Source organism: Dipteris shenzhenensis, chromosome 25, assembly GCF_047967505.1.
Source record: "Dipteris shenzhenensis isolate YYH24624 ecotype China chromosome 25, Dip_SZ_1.0, whole genome shotgun sequence".
In the NCBI taxonomy this organism is placed as follows: domain Eukaryota; kingdom Viridiplantae; phylum Streptophyta; class Polypodiopsida; order Gleicheniales; family Dipteridaceae; genus Dipteris; species Dipteris shenzhenensis.
Genome location: NC_141620.1, coordinates 11,525,882 through 11,545,561, shown reverse-complemented (window position 1 = coordinate 11,545,561; position 19,680 = coordinate 11,525,882). Strand labels below are relative to the sequence as shown.

The window sequence follows — 19,680 nt, the reverse complement described above, 5'->3', positions numbered from 1 at the left end:
TGTTTAGCATTTATTACTTCTCTCTCTCTCTCTCACACACACACACACATATACACACACACACATGTGCACAGACACATGCATGCACATGTCAAGGGGGGGGGAGAGAGAGAGAGAGAGAGAGAGAGATTGATTTTCTCTTAGCTAAGAAGGGAGGGCACTAAATTAGGTGTAGAGAGGGAGTAGGGACCGAATGTAGCAAAATAGGATCTAGAGAGAAAGGGATATTTTTCAAATGGACGACGTATGATGGATGGAGGAGGGGTGAGGTGAGGCATGAGGCGGGTGGCTCTGAGGTGAGGTGGTGAGGCATGACTACTGTAGGACAAGGTTGGGAAGGTCTAGTTCTTGTTACATATAAATTGCCCAACCACTCACAAGCTTACTTCATCCTCTTCCTCTCCCTCTACAACTGCATCTGCTCTTTTCTGCCTTTGCTCTCCAAGAATCTGCCTTCCTGTCTCTGCTTCCAACAATCACTGTCTCCTCTCTTGCTTCTGATTTCTCCAGGAATTGCCTTCCAATCTTAGTGCTTCTTCAAATCCCTCTTGTGGGTTCCTCCAATCATCTCCCAATTACTCTCTCTTTGCCTGTTTGATTTTGGGTTGCTCAGAATTCATACTTCTCTGTCTCACAATAACTCCCCTTGTTGTGGGTTGCATTCCATACAAGAGTCTTATCTCCACATCTGCTTCGAACCTCCCTCTGATTGTTGTAAATTGGCTTCTCTGTGCTTTTTTCCTCCCTGATTTGTTGTGGGTTCCTGCAACCTGCCCCCCATCCTCCCAAGAATTGGCTTCCGCTTCCCCTCATCTTGTGCTATTACCCCTTTCCATCATGGAACCAGTCAACCTTTCCCTAGCTTGTTTAGTTGCACTCTGCTAATTACACATCTTTTGGAATTGCAAAACGCCTTTCATCACACACTCGCAAAAAAATGGACGCTTTGCAGAAGTCCCCTGCCAATTTTGCGCCTCTCACCCCCCTCATGTTTCTGGAGCGGGCGGCCATAACTTGCGGAGAGCGCCCTTCGATAATTTATGGAAGCATCACATACAACTGGTCCGAAACCTATGAGCGTTGCCGAAGGCTTGCATCTGCACTCGTATCACTAAGAATCCAAGCGGGCGATGTGGTGAGTACTTTTCGATTCAGCTGAGGGCTGAGTTGCTTTTGCTTTTGCGCACACCGCTAAGAAAGGTTTCAGGGTGAGTTTTATTTTTTGGGTATGAATAGTAAAACAGAGGCAGCGGTTAGGTCTGCATCTAACACCTACACAATCCACGAGAATGCCTCAATCGTACAGAATTGATTAGTGTTGACGTAATTTAAACACAGCAGGAACTTGTTACCCAGAAACCGTTCCTGCTTGTTCTGCTTGCTGAATTTTGATAGATCATCTGACGGATTTTGGATTCAAAAGAGCACGGGCTCATTATCAAAGACGCATTCTAATTTATTTAACTGCTAAGAGTGTTTTGGGGGATGGCTATGTTACAATGCGTTTTGTGTTACGCGTCTCTTTGCATTCATGCATTCCTTGTATCCTGGAAATTAGGTGGCTGCGGTTGCTCCAAACATCCCTGCAATGTATGAGATGCACTTTGGGGTGCCAATGGCAGGGGCAGTCCTGAACACTTTGAACATTCGTCTTAATGCTCAAACCATGGCGAGCCTTTTCAAGCATGCAGATACAAAGGCTGTGTTTGTCGATTACCAATATTTGCCTCTCGTGCATGAGTCCGTGAAACTCCTATCTGCAGAGACCTCCAATTTGCCAATTGTTATTGTCATCAAGGACCAGTTGGGCCAAGGTGGTGCAGCAGACTATGGAGAACTTGAGTATGAAAGTCTCTTGAAGGATGGGGATCCTCATTTTCAAACTCGATGGCCATCTGATGAATGGCAAACTATCAGTCTGAACTATACATCCGGAACGACCTCAAGGCCAAAAGGGGTAGTCTATCACCATAGAGGTGCCTATTTAAATTCAATTATGTCAGTAATGATGTGGGGGATGAAGGATTTTCCAGTATATCTTTGGACAGTACCAATGTTTCATTGCAATGGTTGGTGTTTTACATGGGCTATAGCAGCACAGGCTGGAACCAATATCTGTCTAAGAAATGTTACAGCTAAGGATGCATATGCAGCTATTGCTAATCATAAAGTTACCCACATATCTGGTGCTCCTGTACTGTTGAACATCCTTGCTTCTGCTTCTGCTCATGAAATAAGGCCTTTGCCATCTACCGTATATGTTCTTACAGGGGGTGCCCCACCTCCTCCCTCAATACTTTCACGAATGGAAGACCTTGGTTTTAATGTAACCCATTCTTATGGCCTAACAGAGACATTTGGTCCTGCACTGCATTGCAGATGGAGACCTGAATGGGATTCCCTTGTACTGGAAGAACGAGCTGCATTTAAAGTTCGACAAGGCATACCTACTCCTGCAGTTTCTGAGGCTACTGTAATGGATCCTAAGACTATGGTTAGTGTTCCACGAGATGGAAAGACAATTGGAGAGGTGATGTTGAGAGGGAGTGCCATTATGAAGGGCTATTTGAACGATGAAAAAGCTACACGTGAAGCTTTTGAAGGAGGTTGGTTTCATACAGGTGACTTAGCAGTAATGCATCCGGATGGCTACATCCAGCTGAAAGATAGGTCAAAGGATATAATTATCTCTGGAGGTGAGAATATTAGCAGTATAGAAGTTGAATCCATACTCTACAGTCATCCTCGGATATTGGAAGCTGCAGTGGTGGCTCGGCCAGATGACCACTGGGGAGAAACACCTTGTGCCTTCGTCCAATTGAAGGACCCTGGTGCAGATGCAAGCGAGGGTCTTGCAGAAAGCATTATCGCATACTGCCGTGAGCGTTTACCTCGCTACATGGCTCCCCGAACTGTCATTTTTGGGGATTTGCCAAAGACTGCAACAGGAAAAATTCAGAAATTTGTATTAAGGGAGCGAGCTAAGGCTTTGAGCACTCCACAAAAGAGTAGGCTGAGCAGGTTATGACACGTGAAGGTTCTGCCATTGCAGGCCATTGTCCTTGAAAGTTTTGGAGCGTTTATGTCATAGCTGTGTGTGTTTGCCCTAATGTATTTTCTCGGAGGCAGCATATTGACAATGTTTAATTTCAGCACTCTCCTCGTGCCACATTCATGTAATTGATATCATTGATGTTCAAGAGATCTATGGTGATAAGGATCTTATGATCCGGTTGCTTTCTCTGTGCCTATTGCTCATCTTTTCTGGTTTGTTCAGGCGTTTGCCACCCACTAGCCAAGTGCCATTTTTGACTGCTTGGCCACTGATTGTATAACACAGATTGTCACTAATAGAGTACCTATACTTGATTCCACCATCAACTACATTGTGCCATTCTCGATAGCATGATAAAATTTGCTCAGGGTTGAGGTCTATGGCATCTGGCTTCCATCAAGAATCCTGTCATAGAATCGGGTAATTATCAGTGAGAGATCATCTATAATTGATTACACTTGAATGAACACAAAGAAATGGTCCCATAACAATGTGCATGAAATAATTCACAGGAGGCTCTACCATTAAAATTAAATAACACCAACAATATTAGCTTGCAAAGTTTGCCTATTACATCTGCACCCATTCGTTAAAATCTAATTAAGAGGCTATAAGTAGCCTTAATAGAAGAAGTTCTATTTAAAGTCAACCGGATTGAATAAGATGTGGTACCTATAACAATTCACATAAACATCAGCATGTTTTAGTATAAATGTCTTTAAAAGAGTTACTCATAAAAATTTCAACAAAAAGCTTGTAAGCATCATCAATATGAGAAAACAAATATATGTACGTCTGCATTCATGCAAGATTATGGGAAAAGATGTGCATATGTTTGTAACTTCGATCATTATGTATCCAAGAAACGTGGAAGTAATGTACGTGTGTATGCATGTGTATATGCATGGAATACAGTTTTTTTTTTTTGGTGTGTGTGTGTGTGTACATAGGTGTTTGTGTATTAGTGTATGTAAGAATGTATGCATGTATGTTTGCCAGTTTGTCCATTGTTGATTCTTATATTGATTGTTGACTTTAGACTGTTTGCACATAGATTGAATACTAAGCCGCTACAAGACGACATTGAATATTACGCCACCAACACTTCCACTCAATCTAATCTATTGACTTCACAGCATCAAATCGAACTGCCAAATCCTTGCGCCTTTGCTAAAGTGAAGCTCACGAAATCATGGGCATTACAGATAAACTTGACAGCGTGTAACAGCCCATGAGCATTCGGTTGTTGGACCGGATGAATATATTTTTGCTGTCTTGTAAAAAGAGGAACACTCACAATTTGTCCCATTCTTCAGTGAGAAGTGCACGAAAAGCTGAGTTCTAGAAAAGGGAGCTGCTTTCCTCGGAATCTCACGTCTAGACGGAGGTGCCTTCTCATTATTTCCCGTAATTCCAAGCTCGAGAAGAGAGATTTTCCTGGAGATGGGCGACTCAGAGAAATCTTACCGAACGTTGTCCATTAAACGTCCATTACTCCGTGTCTCTTGTGCAGGGCCCTTGAAGGTGAGAGGGCTCACAAGGTAAGATTTCCTCTCGGGAATAAGGAGGACAGAACTGAATGTTGACATCGCATCGCACACTCTGGGGACAAAATTCAAGGCAATGCGTTTGCCGAGAGTCATGAGATGCATTAAGAAGACATTCAACGGAAGGGGATTTTTCTGCATTGGCAGATTCGAATTTTGGACGTACTGCGGACGAAAGTCTTCTGCCGTTGCCAAGTGGCCGTTCCTGAATTTAAATCGTGCACCGTTTACTGGAATTTGTCAACCGTGAGTTGCACATGGTTAATCGACTGGCTGAGTCTTGTGTTGGTGTGGATTCCGGAAGTCTATGGTCTACTTGTCAATAAAGGATTCTTTAAGCACATGCCGAGGCAGCCTAGTGGTAGATTGCTTGACTACCAAGGCGGCAGCCCGCGATCGAATCCCGCTGTGTGCACCATGAGCCCAAGCCTCTATAAGGGGAAAAAAAAGAAGAAATGATTCTTCATTGAATGGGGGAAAAAAAACTAAATGATTCTTCGTTGGATTCGTCTTGGAACTAATATGCTTTTAAATCTTAAAATTAATGATATTCTTAGAATTATTTGTCATTCTTGGATTCGATCTTAGAATCAATTATTATCTTAGAATTCCATTCAAATGGAACATGTATGAAGCATTGCCACTCAAGAGTGTGGTTGCCTGAACCAAATAAGATTTTTGTTAAAATGTAGTTAGACATATTCGCCTATGCAATGGATAAACAACGGAAATGTATCAAAGTCCATGTGGTAGACTCATTACTTCGCTTCTTGCCCATAGCACAATACCCACTCACACTGCATTCTATTAAGCTCATCCTTAAAGGTAGGCTTAGGAAACAAAAACCCAAAAGAAGGACAAGCTTTTGTGGACAAGGCCTTGATGTGGGTTCTCATGAATAACGAATAAGGAGAAACAAAGCATAAATAACTTCAAGATAAAGCACACACAAGTGAAGAGCACAAAGAAGTTGAACATTGATAGCATACCAAATGTGGATAACCATGTGCTAAAAGTGGCCTTGGCGGTGATGAGCAAAGCTTGAATTAGAGTGCCTTCCCATCCTTTGACAAGGGGCCTAATCTAGAGGCGGTGATATCTAAAGGCTTCCACATTTTTTGCATTCCCATGAGTGAAATTTTTGGGAGCCACTACCAATGCTGCTCATGTACATGTTGGAAGAGGTTGCTAAGAGATGAGGGAATGCTCTCCCGCCTCCCCTTTTCACTTGACCAAGTCCCAATTTTAAATAATCGATAAACATTTGACCATGTAGGTAAACCTTAACCTTTTATTTGAAAGTGGGACATGGGAGGACTCCCTAATATAGTGTTTAGGATAGATTCCACTGTCAAATAAGGGCATAAGATTTGACCATGTGGATGGATCTAAAACATATCACTTTAAATTAAAAAGCAAGTTTATTCTTTGGAAGACAAGCTATATTTGGGACAAAGTCAAAATCACTATTGTTTGGCCGCGATGAAAGTTGCAAGCAAAGGGGGTACTAGCATACTGTTTTTTTTTAAATGGGGGACATGAAACAAGAGAAGCAACCTTCATATGCTGCAACATTAGCTTCACCTTGGCCTAACACTATGCAAAATGAGGTCATTATTCTTCTACAACAACAAGTTCTCCATCTCAAAAAGGAGAACAATGAGCTGAAGCAAAAGTTCCAAGAGCTAGGAGAGTGAGTAAAAGTGGCTGAGAGCAAACTTGAAAAGGCAAGCCTCATTGTATGTAGCTCATGATGAAGCTGCCTTTAGTCAAATGGAAGAGATGCATGAGAAGCTCAAGGGAGAGATCCAAGAGAAGCTCAAAGGAGAAGTAAAGAGCTCCTTAGATATACAGATGTCTATTCGACTACAGAAGGAAGTCAAAGAGCAAGCTAATAGACTACGAAATTGAAGAATGTTTAGGATTGGAGGTTTACCAAACAACTTGTACATAGCAGAAGACTTGTATGAAGAGGCTTGTAAGAAAATTAGTTAAGCTACGAGGAGTTGAATGGGAAGACCTAGAGTTAAATATTGGAAAAGAAGAAGCGCATGCAATTCTTACCTTCGAGTCAAAAGATGAAGAACTCAGATTGTCAGACAATTGAATAAGCTAAAAGGATTAAGCGTGTGGATGGATTAGCTAAAGATTAGGACCTCGGAGCTTGCAAAGGTAAAGGCAGCCAAAAAAGAAGGAAAATGGGCCGTCTTTCAAGATGGCAAGGCTTTGATTAGAGACTTCAAAGCCAAGATCAAAGACCCTCAATCTATAACTGATGTATGATTTGCTTTTCTTTCTGTCTTAGTTTCCTTTTGTTGATCTTTATTAGTTGAACAAGTTGTATATGCTAGAAGTAATATAAAACCCTCTTTCTTTTGGGAAAAAATCTAAAACATATTTGGAATTCCCAAAATATGAAAATCCCCAAATTCCTTGAGATGGTGTTGTAATAGATTTTTCAATTTTGTTGAGTAGGGTAGCATATTACACATTACTATATGAATCAATTTCCTTTTTCACAGACACTACATGCAAATAGTTGCTGATTTCTTATCCTATTACACTTTATCAAACACTATAGTCTTAAGTTTTGGATTTTTCCTAGGTAGCTCATGTCACCTAAGGGGCCAAATCCTCTTGTCAATATTCCTCGTCTTGATCGTAATATTTGTTGGCTCCCATATTCTCATATTCTAAGGACCCAAAGATCCGAATATTCTAATGTAATTCTCATTAACTCTTTGAATAACCTAGGTGTAAGGAGAAATAAATACATTGTGAATAAGCATAGCCCAACATGAGGGGAATTTTGGACTCAAAAATTGCCTCTAGGATTAGGCCCTTAAGATCTGTGATTAGCAAACCAGCCAATGGGCAGGCTTGGGCATTAAAAGAATGGAGGATTCCATATTGGCCTCTCATTGGTGGAGAGACCTTCCTTGGTCCCCCCAGTCTCCCAATTGTCACCCTCTTTGCCCCCACCATTGTTTGGGGCATTTATTCCCCCCCTTGACTTTTGCATGGCCCCCCCTAGTACCTACTGTCCACCCTCTCTTGGTGGCTCCCCAAATCAAGGATTCCCTCCCCCCCCCCCAAAAAAAAAACAATATTTTTGAGAAGTGTCCCCACCGGGACCCAAACACCTCCTAGGAGTCTCTTCCAAACACCTCCCCAAACACCTCCCGGGAGTCTCTTCCAAACTATCACCATTCACTCATCTCAACCTATTCCTCTACTCAACCTCCTCTAAGCTTCTTCCTCTCAACCTCCCCTTAGCCTCCTCCTCTCAACCTCCTCTCAACCTCCTTCTCTCAACCTCTTTCTATTTTCTTTCTCCCATTCTTTCTATGTTGGTGAAGCACTCCCCTTTCTAGACCAAATCTATCACTTCAATGATAGAATATGAATTGAATTTGTAGATCAATCTTAAAGAGTATAATATGTGGACATTTTTTGAATACCCATTAGATCATTGCATCGTATTTTTGCTTCCATGTTTTGTGTCCACATTTTGATATATGTCATCAAGATATATGTATGGAAAGATCATTTATTTTAGGAAAAGTTTGCATGAGAGAGTTGTAGTTTTTCCAACAAGCTGCAACTTTGATGCTTCGTAATTTACATGATTCAACCATTTGGATGGGAAAATCATAGCCCAAAGAGCAGGAGAAAGTACCTTGGTCTAATTTTTTTCTTGGATATTTGTGCCCAATTCAAAAATGCAGATTTGAGGCCTAAGATGACAGATTTTCACAGAAAGTGATGAGGACCAAAGTTCTAGGAAATCAAAAGAGCCTTAAAAGTGGCACTATTTATTTTTTCCAGATTCCATAACATTTGGGAGATACGGGCCTCCAAACAAGGCTCTTTTGTTTCGGTATTAAATCACAACAATGGCATTATTTTTGGAAAGGCCTCTTGGGGTAGAGTTGGGTAGGGGAGCTAATTTTTTTTTCTTGATTTTTTTTTGAGAATTGGCTATTTGGATCCATGGAGAGCCATTCTCGAAAGAAAAAAGGCTTGGAGGCCCCAAGTATAGGTGCATTTGGGCTAGACGACAACTCTTCATTTTGAAAAAAAAAAGGCTTGGAGGCCCCAAGTGCAAGCTAGGACACACTTGACACTCTCTGGCCCAAATGCATGCGAGCTCGCACTTGGGGCCTCTTGGCCATTTTTTTTCAAAATTGTTTTTGGGGTAATAGCTCTTGGGGCCAAGGAGATCCATCCCCCCAAATAAATTTGAGAAAAAATGGCCTAGAGGCCCCAAGTGTGACGAGGCAAAAATTTGGGCTAGACGATGACACGACACCGTGTGGCCCAAATTCGCACTTGCTCATGGGGAAATGGAAATCCATTTTCCCAAAAAACATTCTTTAAAATGGCCTTTTGTTGGTGAGGAATGGCTATGCAGGACAACAACTAATTTGCTAGCAAAATTGCATAGGACCAGATGACCATTATTTTTTAAAAATTTGATTGGATGTTTTCCCACAATTTTTGAAAAGAGAAACCAATTATTTGATTAAGCAATAGATTTTTTCCCCCTTTAGCTTTACCACCAATTCTCTCACTCATCTACAACTCGTAGACATCTACTACAGACACACACACACACACACACACACACACACACACCCACCTCGGGGATCCTTGCCATGATTAGAGAATATCTCTAGGTTTTGTTTGCCATTGAGTAGAAGCGTAAGCTATGATCAGTGGTGACTACTCATTACGTTAAGGTATTGTAGGAGAATGATCAGGATTTTTGCACTAATCACCCAGTTTCGGGGATCTTCAAATGGCTACATGTAAGGCTCATCATATTCGATGGGCTTAAAAGTTTTTAGCGTCTAGTGAGCCCTCAATTATAGTGCTAGGACCACCAGTCCTAGGCAATTAATGGCACACATTGAGAAGTGGTGTATGCCTAGTAACTACCCACTCACCGACATGCTTACATGGTGGTCACACTGATTGAGGAGAGGAGGGGGGATTGAAGGATTGAGCTTACTTACAAGATGAGGGAGCGCTTGACGGCATATGCCTTGGTACAAGTAAGGATAAGATGCGGAAGTACACAAGCAATGATGGACCATGCCATACCTCGCATCTTTGAACCCCATACCCCTTAATAATGCCTTAGTAATGGCTAAGAGTTTGAGAGGGGATTGCAATCGCTCTGGCTTTGGGGATTTAGGTTTCCGCCCACCTTTCCCTTCTCCTTTCCCAAACCCTCACCGTCTTGCTCTTCTCCACTTCCTGTCCCTTATATAATCCCTAACCCTTCACATCGCTAACTTCTCCTCTTTCTCACGCCAAAGGTGGCATCTTTGAAATCGGATTTGGGACGATTTAGCCAAGTCTGCAGCTCAAATGGGAATTACTTGGAGTTCAGCACATACATTCACACTTCGAGGCCTTCGATTCGAGTGGCTAGTCCATCGTGGAAACAGCAGAGGGGCTGGAAGCATTGGATCCCAACGAGAATGCTTTGATAGAAGGGGTGATAACCCTCTACCTCTCGAGCCGGACAGATGGAGCGGAACCTGCTAGGGATTGGAACGATTGTCAAGACGTCTTCCAGGTTTTTGGATCTACCCTTGTCGATCTTCATTCTAGTCCATCGTGGACTCTTTCTCTGCTACAACTCTTCGCTTATAGCGAGGCAGAGTTCTCCACATACGTTGAGATGCCATAATTTTAAACATAAGGAGGCGAGTCTCATAGAGGGCCGTTTGTACTGCATATCTATGTTTTTGCTCTTGATAAAGCTTAGTAGTAACCTCACTTGATGCCTCGACTCCCTTGCTATCCAGCTCTGTGGTATGAGCTCTGGTAGCTTCCACTTCCTTCGTGCATTGTCCATGATCAGGAGGTTCTCCTTTCTAGCTCTGTGACCTCGGATGGTTCGGAGGTGATATAGGAGGGACCAACTGGCTGTAGCAACCCACAACTCAGTAATATTTCCTCTGTATCCTAGTATACAAGCCCCATGGCGCTTTGGATAATCCCATAGCTCTTTGCCTTACTTTGCTGCTTGCAGTACAAGAGTGGATGCTTAGCACCATGGCTCTTTGCCTTACTCTTCAGCTAGCCACAACCGTTGAGGAGTCTTCTGCTGGCTGGGGATTGTTATAGATCGTGACTCTGTTTTCGCATATGGACCGTGACTCTGTTTTTACGTATGCATCCTCGTGACCTTACGTTCCGGCAAAACATGAGCGACCTTGTGCTTTGGCACCTGTTAGATACATATGCCGCTCTTGCTTTTTTGATGTTAAGATTTCGTATGTTTCTCCAACTACCTGACGGTTTTCCACACTAGAGGATGGAAAGCCTAAGACTAATAGTGCGAACATGACAGCTTGAAAAGCGCTCTCATTGATCATGAAGGGTTAAGTGGCTAACATAAAGCATATCGGATGAAATTGAGAAGCAGATCATTGGCTGTAAGGTTGAATGGAGGACCCGGGCAGAATTGGGTTATGCCATTGGGCTAATTTCGATGCAAATAATCTGAAAGACCATTTGAGGGTTCACCTTGCTTTGAAATCGATGGATGTTGTGGCTGAAAGGGATGCTGCCTTTGCTAAACGAGACACAGCTATAGCAGAAAAGAAGACTGCATATGCTGAACGTGATGCAGCTCTGTTACAAAGAGATGCTGCATATGCAGATAGAAATGATGTGTGGATGGAGCGTGATACTGCACTAGCAGCTCTTGCAATGGTGAAAGCTGATAAGGACAACATTGAAGCTGCAACAAAGCTCATGCAGATGGTCAACATGTGCAAGTGTTCCTGCTATTGAGTCAAACTTGCAACCTGTCCCAAAGGCTGGCAATGAGATCGTCCAGTTTGTAGAAGCCAAGAATTTGCAGAAGCTTAGACACCATTCAACGACTCCCTTCCCCTCATTTCTTCATTACTTAGATCATGGATATTGAGCATAGCGATCATGCATCTAGATTGGAATGAAATCCCATACCGGTGGTTTGAATATGGTGTTTCTCATGCTAATGGACTGGACATCATTTGTTCCTTTAGCATTGATGATTGAAGAAAGGTTTTCTTTTCTATTATCTTACAGTTTGAAATAATTGATTAATAGGAAAGAACAAAAAGTTTTTTTAAAAAGAGGTTTTTCCCTAGATATTTCCTTTCTGAATGCCATGCACTCTATACAGAGTCTCCGGGAGTTTTTAAGAGGATGTGGTACATTCTGTATTTTTAATTTGCTCAGTCTAGATGTGGTACAATCTATATTTTTAATTTGGTGTGTCTAGCCAACGAAGCTATCATACAGGGAGGCTTCATGGACCCTGCTATCATACACAAAGGCCTCATTTGCTGAGTCTAGCCTGAAACTATCATACACGAAGGCTTCATGGGCCCTGATCAAGTATTTGATCTATATTCTCAGACTGTATGGAACCCACATCCCGGTATCTATTGATGCCTATGGTATGACGACAATAGAGGCATGACGACAATAGAGGCATCAATATTTGCTTCACTATCTGTGCGAGCAGCGGAATTCCCACTCAATATCACTATTTTTTAAATCCTAAGCGTACTGGCAAAGGTTGGTTGGGGCAGCCTCTAGATGGAACCTTTCATGGAATATGGATGCCAATGCAGATGCACCTAGATTAGCAATGGGTGGCTAGTAGAAGCTAGGAGTAGACCTCAAAAGCCAAGTGTCTGGCAGCATTTTAGAGCATATCTATCCTAGTTTTATCGTGCACCAGCTTAAGCATATTAAGGGCTAGTTTGCTTTTGTATGTGGAATACTTTCTTTCTGAGGAATTTACATCCTGAATACTGTCTGAAACTGGTTGCTGGGTGCATCATTCTATTTCAGAGCATGCTTTTGGTGCGATCGATCTTTCTATGGTTTGGGCATGCCCATTTCATCTACACAAGGTGACCGACTGTTGTATTATAATATCTCTTTCAAGAAGGTAAACAAATTTAAATTTGTAAGTGCAAAAGGGGAGAGAGGATTGTGTGTGTGTTTCCTACTATCATAGTACTAAAGTCATGGACAGGCACCCCAAGGCAATGCATTCATAATCATCACTTTTCCTTGAAATGGATAAGGATTCCCACATGCATAACATCCATTGTCATAATCATACAATATCCAATAACTCAAACAAGTTTTTGTGGTACATGGACCCCAAGTGAAAGCAGTACAATTTTATCAATCATCTATCAACATAGAAATGTACAACAAAACCATTATCTAGTAATGGTGTCTCGATCATAAGTGGTGGCAAAGTGATCCAATCTCATTTGGTGTCATCCAAGCATTGAAGGTAAGCCGACTCTGACTCCAAGCATTGAAGGTAAGTTGACTCACTTGGCACCATCACAACACGATGAATGTTAGTACATCTCAAGCATGTTGTAGAAGCCGGGCTTCAAAATCGGCTTACGATTGTTATCCCTGTCACCAATACATAGAAAACTACAAATGAGATTTCATGGAATCAACTTTGCCATAATAAGATGATAGTGATTCAAGTACGATTATAAAAGACAAGTCAAGCTTTCTGTTTTATCCCAAGTAAAGAAATCGAAATCAGTTATATCCAAGGGATTTCTTGTAGCATTAGTAGTCATGCAATTTTTAGAGAAAATGAGAAACTCCAAAAAAAAATAAATGGTCAATATGAGATTATCTATAATGATCTTTTAAAAAGGGCACAAGACAAAGTTGTGAGTAGCAGTGACCTTCTTGACCTCTCTTGCATTTCCAATTTGCCTCTACTTTTTTTCTCTATTTCTCCCCCTTGCCCCCCCTCCCCTTTTTAAAATTTCCCCACCTTCCTTAATTATTTCCTTTTCATCCTATTTTTCTTATTTTTTCCTCATTTCCTAAGTTTTTCCTTTTTGCCTATTTTTTAGTCCTTTCTTATTTTCTTTTCTTGTTTAATTTTTCCAATTCTCCTTATTTTTCCTTGTATTTTTTGTCTATTCTTATCTTCTAATATCTTATTTTTCTTATTTTTTATTGTTTCTACTTATTTTTTCATATTATTTTCTTACCAATTACACACTATTATTATCTTCAATTTTTAATTTACTCCTTATCTCGTCCCTTCTTGGTTTTCTTTTCTATTTCTTCTATTTTTTTAGCGTACTTTTAAAATTTCCCATTACTATTGTTCATAACAAAAACTTCCTTTTGTTTAATAACTCCCTATTTTTCATTAATTTATACCATCTTTAAAACCTGTATTAAAATTTTTAAAGAATCCAAAACCAACCTCCCCCTCAACTCTCCCATACTCTCTAACTACCCGACCCTTAACCTCACACCTGTGACTACTCACCTTCCATTTGTACCGATTGTACCCATTGTCGAAAATGCCCCCCTTCCCATCACTTTCTCCCACTTCGAAAGCCTGCGAAATCCCTCCCCAACTTGTTTGCATTAGTCTCCTACTCTATGCCCATGCCATCCTTGCTGTTCGCGCTTGCTGAAACATCTTGCCTCTATGCTCTGCTTCTGGGCTTTCGCTAGCATGTACTTACCATCCCTTGTGTCTTCCTTCCCTCTCTGCACTCATGCATTCTTTACTCTTCACGTGTGATCTCTGACCTTTGACTCTTTTCGACTCCCCATGACCTCCTCATCATCACAACAAACCTTTAGAATCTCCACGGCCGGTGACTTCTTCACTATGTGAGTCTTGCCCACCACGTCATTCCTTTCTTTTATTGTGCCATGGACTCACATGTTCGGTTGAGTCTTTTCATTTTCTTAGTTCATTTACTCCCCCCTTTCCAATGCGCCCTCTCTCTGCCTCATTCATTTACCTCACCCCCTTTCTCTTTCGTTTTCTTTCCCTTCAATCTTACATATACTCCTCCCCTCCGTCCCTCCGTCCCCCTCTCTCTCTCTCTCTCTATATATATATATATATATATATATATATATATATATTCCTCCCCTCCTTACCTATATATATATATATATATGTTCCGCCCCCCCCCCCTCCCCCCCTTCCTTACCTTTTTCCTCCCTCTCTCTACTTCTATATAATTCCATTATAATTTTCCCTTATACCTTGATTTTTTCTTCTATTCCTCTCTTTATTTTTTCAAATTTTCTTCTTTATTTCTCTTCTATTTTTTAATTTTTTCTTTATCTCAAATTTTTCGTGTTTTTCTTATTTTCTTACTTTCTATTTTTCCTATTTTTCTTTTTTTTAATAGAAACGTCAACTTAATTTTCATTCTAGTTTCCTTATAATTTCTAAACTTACTTCGAATTTCTAATTTCTAGTTTATTCATAATTATAGACTACTTTTTTATTATTCTTTTTTTCCTATTTTCTAAATCCTTTCAAACTACTCTCTTATTTTCCTAATGCTTCCTATTTTCTTTTCTCGTGAATTCATTATTTTTCTCTCCTCTCCCGTGAATTCATTATTTTTCTCTCCTCTCCCCATTGTTCTTCTCTCTCCTTTTCCTCTATTCTTTCTATTTCTTTCCCCTTTTCTCTCACCAACGCTCCTTAATTCTTTCCAAATTTTCCTAGATTTTCTCTATTTTTCTCATAGTACTCTAATTCCTTCCTATTTTTACTATAATTTTTCAAAACTCCTCTTTTTTTTCTCTCCCTAGCATAACCTTATGCCCAATCACTTAACCCAATCCACACTCAAATAACGCATATTTTACACTCAATTTTTACATCGTGCTATTTAAGTTTATAGCTAAGCTTTTAATTTATTGTGACCCCGATAACAAAAGAGGGGTGTTTATCACGCATGTCTTCCTAACTAAAGTTAAGGTGGTTCTTATCATGTTTCTTGTTGTATGGTGGTAGGTATGTAGACTCTCCTCTTCAATAAAAGTGATGCTTTCTACGACTTATCTAAGAAAAATTTGCATATGCAGTCATGCATTCTACAGTCAAGAGAATTTTATTAAATTACAGTAGTTTACTCTTGCGTCCATTACCAAAACTGTATAGCTAGGGAATTCACCTTCTTGTAGTCTAGCATACTTGAAGTTTCTTGTTTTCCTTTTGGAATCATCAATAAGAGCCAATCAATACTATGGATTGCATAGATGAATCTTGCTCTTATTAACTAGTCAAGCTCGGCTTTTACTTGCGTGGTATAGCTAGGGTTGATCCTATATCTTTTTTGGTGCACTGGCTTGGTTTTTGGTACCAAGGGAAGCCTGTGTTGATACATATTGGGGGCAAGATCTCTCAAGTCCTTGTAACTCCATGCAATGACATCCTTGCCGTTTTTGGATAAGGTATTGATCTTCTTCAGTTGTGCTATCATCACATTTTGACTTACCCTTATGCTCTGATGTTCTTCCTCTATCCCCAAGTCTAGCTACTAGGTTGGCTTGGGAACTTTATTTTGCATGTTAAGTCGATCAGTACTTTGGGCTCGACCAACTCTCTCTCCCATTACATCTGCTGGGGGTAGAGGTGTTTTGCTCTACTAACTTCTCCTCTTGTTGTCTTTTTTAAAGCTTGGTTGTGACTTAGAAGATTTTGATCTCACCATTTGGTAATATATTCATAACCATGAGCCTCATTTCAACGTCTTTTGGGAATTGATGGTCCACTTCTAGGTCTGCTTGCTTGTAGCTCCTCAAGATCTTGCTAGTGTTTATTGCCATTTTAACCATGCTTCCCCAATCCTAATTTTCATTATTTTTGATCCCACATCATGAAGTTATTTGGCACTTTAGAGACAGGGCTTGCCCAAAAGAAGAAGGTAGGCATTCTATGATAATGAGCCTCACTATCTAGTGAACTCCTCTAATTGTGATTACCATGTTGGAGATCATTCCACAGACCTTTGGTTTCCTTTTTTTATTCGAATAGGAAATGGCTTCATATTCTTGAGATTAAATCTTTTCATTAGACTCTTAGAAATGGTATTCACAATCCTCCATTCATAATGAACCCTTGGATGTTTCGCTTCTTTATCATCATTGTAATGATTATACTAGCCTTCTCTACCACTTGGGTGTCAACAATTCGGATGGTGATCATTGATGTGCCTTAATTTTGACCTGGTACAAATTGCCTCACAAATATTTCCCATAAATAAGGGTCCAATTGCAATATTCATCCAATGTCAAGCAGGTCATCATGTCCCTAAATATTCCCCAAGATATTTTTGCTTCTTTGCTTGGTTCTCCACCTCAATTTGGCTCTAGGTCATGCAACACAAGATTTGTAATGCACTTGTTGTTGATGCCTCTGCTCGCTTTTGTGAGTTCTACGCTTGTCTTATAGTGTGCTCAGTATTCTCTAGTTAGGAATCCAAGGAAGACCCAAGGCTAGAAAAAAGTGGTGTGACAAGTCTTCATGCCACGAAAATACAAAAAAAGAGTGCCACAAAAAATGTTGCGATGCTTGCACCAAGCATGTTGACAATCACTCAAAATTCTAATACAACAACAAACAAACAACTAGCCTCAACCAAGTTACTCAAGAAACAAAGCTAAAAGATGACAGACTGCCCCATCTTGACCAAGTAAGAGGTTATAGACCAAGAGGTCAAGAAGACATACAAACATGCCAAGAGGAAAAAGATAAAAAGATCATGTGCTTCTTCTACAAATAAGACGTCCATGATAAAATCAAGTGCAAGCTAGGGAAAGAGCACATTAAACTCCTTTGAAGCAACTCAAAAAGACGAGAGTAGGTTTAGCTATTGGATGCCAAGAAATTCTAGTAGAGGTACCAATGGATGTCAATTCAGTAACCCAATCCAAGGGACTGGTAGCATTTCTACCAACCATGAGATTTGCTACGTATTTCTACACTTTGCAATCCTTGGTGAAGAATAGAGGTTTTCTTATAGAGACAAAAAATTGTCACCAAAAGGGAAGGGCATTAGTTGTATTAGTAAGGACAAATAGAAGCTGCATCAAAGTGGCAAGGGAACTAAAATGCAAGGTCCCTCAATGGAGTCTTGAATCAAATTTCTGAGTTTTGCTTCCTTCTTTGTTGAGGGAAATCTATCCTCGCTCTCGTTGACATCTTGGACTTGAGTATTCCACCCTTCTAAGAAATGGCTCTATTGAGAAGAAACCCATGGTTCTTTATTGTGTTGAATGTCTCCAATGAACATACATTCATGTTTGTACAACTAAATAATGAAGTGTACATCATTATTTCATCAGGCAAGGTGCTCCAATGATTTATTAGTTCTCTCATGCATGGCATGAAATCTTGAATCACTGCTCCTTTCTTCTGCTTTAAGTCATTGATCTTGGTTCGGACATTGATCTTGGTTTGGACATCTTGCTCACATACTTCTTGACCAAATTGTCTCAAGAAGGCTTTTAACATCTGTGCTAATATAAGAATTGTCAAGATGGGGAACTATTTGAATCATCTCTATGATGCTTCACCAAAGTGCATCCTTGGTTGTTATAGTTCCATTTGATGGTGCACAGTTAGAGAAGCTTTGCAACAAGTGGTTGTACGAGTCTTCATACTCCACTCCTTTCAAGTCTTGGACCGTCACCTTTTTGTGATGGGATGCTTTTTGAATGAGGTCTCACCACATCAAGGATTCTTGCATGTTGTCTTTCTTACTCAGGCTATGGTTTCTTGGGCATTTTGTGTTGCTCACCTAGTATGCTTCTAAATCGAGGGTTCTCTTGACCTGGAGTTTTGTATGTTTTTGTTAATAGGTTTGTGGCACACCTTTACCTTGGGCTCTGCCTTGTCACCAATCATGTATGCCTACACTTATGGCCATGTGCATGCCTCAACCTTGAGCTTTGATTCTCCTCCTTTGGTCTTGCATGTTTCTCTTGTGCATGCATTGACTTGGAACTCACTCTTGGCTCATCCAACCTAGCACATCATTCTCAATCAAAATTGCATCTTGTTTCAGGGCTTGATCCCCATTGATATCCTTGATGGCCTTGCTTGTGGATTCTCTCATACCACGATTCTTTATGGAAGAAATCAAAATATTTGCTTTTTGAGTAGGATCCAATTCATAGATGCACCTCGTAATGCAAAAGCCATAACCATTGATATTATGTACCATGTGCTTGAAAACTTGCGATTGAAGGTGTTAATTTGATTAAGATGAAGATCCAATTGCCACTTATGATTGAAAGCATTAATGCCAATGAGATGAAGCTCTACAATCACAACTGAGCATAGTATAGTCCTTGCACATCATGCTCATGAGAGTTCTAGTCAAGACATGACCATAGAGAGTGCGTAGTGCAAAGGAAAATATAAAATGCTATGGATCAAAGGAATAAATCATAAGTTGCTTGGGCTATTTTGCAATCAATATGCATTACTATTTGTATGGAAACACAAATGCTATGGAGCAAAGAAATCAAGAGGTGCCCCTTCCCTAATGATCACTTTCATGAATTTGTAAATGAGTCTATTGTACTTTGAGATGCTCTAGGAGCATCTATATCTACCTGAAAATCAAAAGATAAACTAGGAAAATGGACTTGAGATTCTCTAGGATAAACCAGAGGAAAATGGGAAAAGGTAGAAAATATCATTATGGGAAATGGCCCACCTCCCATAGTTCCACCCAACTTGCTAGGCATACATATACCCAAGGTTGATTCAATAGGTTTGATACAAGCAAGCCTTGGGATTTGCAAATCAATAACCAAGTATATCTACACCATCTAGAACAAAAGTGATTACATTGGCGTCAAGGATTGTGGTATTCTTCAAGAGTATTTGTATCTAGGACTTGGAGATTACACTCTTAATAGGTCAAATTTGTGTTCCAAATATCCATTTAGTATGGTAAATAATGAGGAAGTGCAACATGTATGGAATTGTAGTGCTAGGTATTGAAAATGTAGGTGGATTTTATTCAATGAATTTTAAACTAAGCTTTTTCCATCTACCCTCTACTGAGGGCTTGCAAATCAATTAGGTTAGAAAAGAGTGATTATTTGTAGTAGTAATAAAAATCTTGTAACTATTTGCCTAGATGCATCTTTTAATGTATGGCTTCACAGAGAGAGAGAGAGAGAGAGAGAGAAGAAAAAAAGTCTATTCTTGTTTAGCTCTAGTAATGAACT

General features: G+C 40.3%; 1 protein-coding gene and 1 pseudogene across 2 annotated transcripts; both read left to right on the top strand.

Moving 5' to 3' along the window:
• The first annotated feature begins 313 nt into the window (after window positions 1-313).
• On the top strand, window positions 314-3,451 carry LOC147885458 (butanoate--CoA ligase AAE1-like). Its single transcript, XM_087396367.1, has 2 exons — window positions 314-1,135; window positions 1,559-3,451. Exons 1-2 carry the CDS (start codon window positions 938-940, stop codon window positions 3,026-3,028), a joined length of 1,668 nt encoding a protein of 555 aa, XP_087252493.1. The 5' UTR covers window positions 314-937; the 3' UTR covers window positions 3,029-3,451.
• Window positions 3,452-9,790: 6,339 nt separating this feature from the next.
• LOC147885457 (uncharacterized) lies at window positions 9,791-12,035 on the top strand (annotated as a pseudogene). Its single transcript, XR_015543450.1, has 2 exons — window positions 9,791-11,882; window positions 11,915-12,035. The product of XR_015543450.1 is annotated as an uncharacterized LOC147885457 (transcript).
• Window positions 12,036-19,680: the final 7,645 nt, after the last annotated feature.

Bases quoted from the DNA above. Each gene is read 5' to 3' on its own strand.
- LOC147885458 (XM_087396367.1), top strand. From the start codon at position 938: ATGGACGCTTTGCAGAAGTCCCCTGCCAATTTTGCGCCTCTCACCCCC. The intron at 1,136-1,558 runs GTGAGTACTTTT...CCTGGAAATTAG, and splicing joins GAATCCAAGCGGGCGATGTG to GTGGCTGCGGTTGCTCCAAA.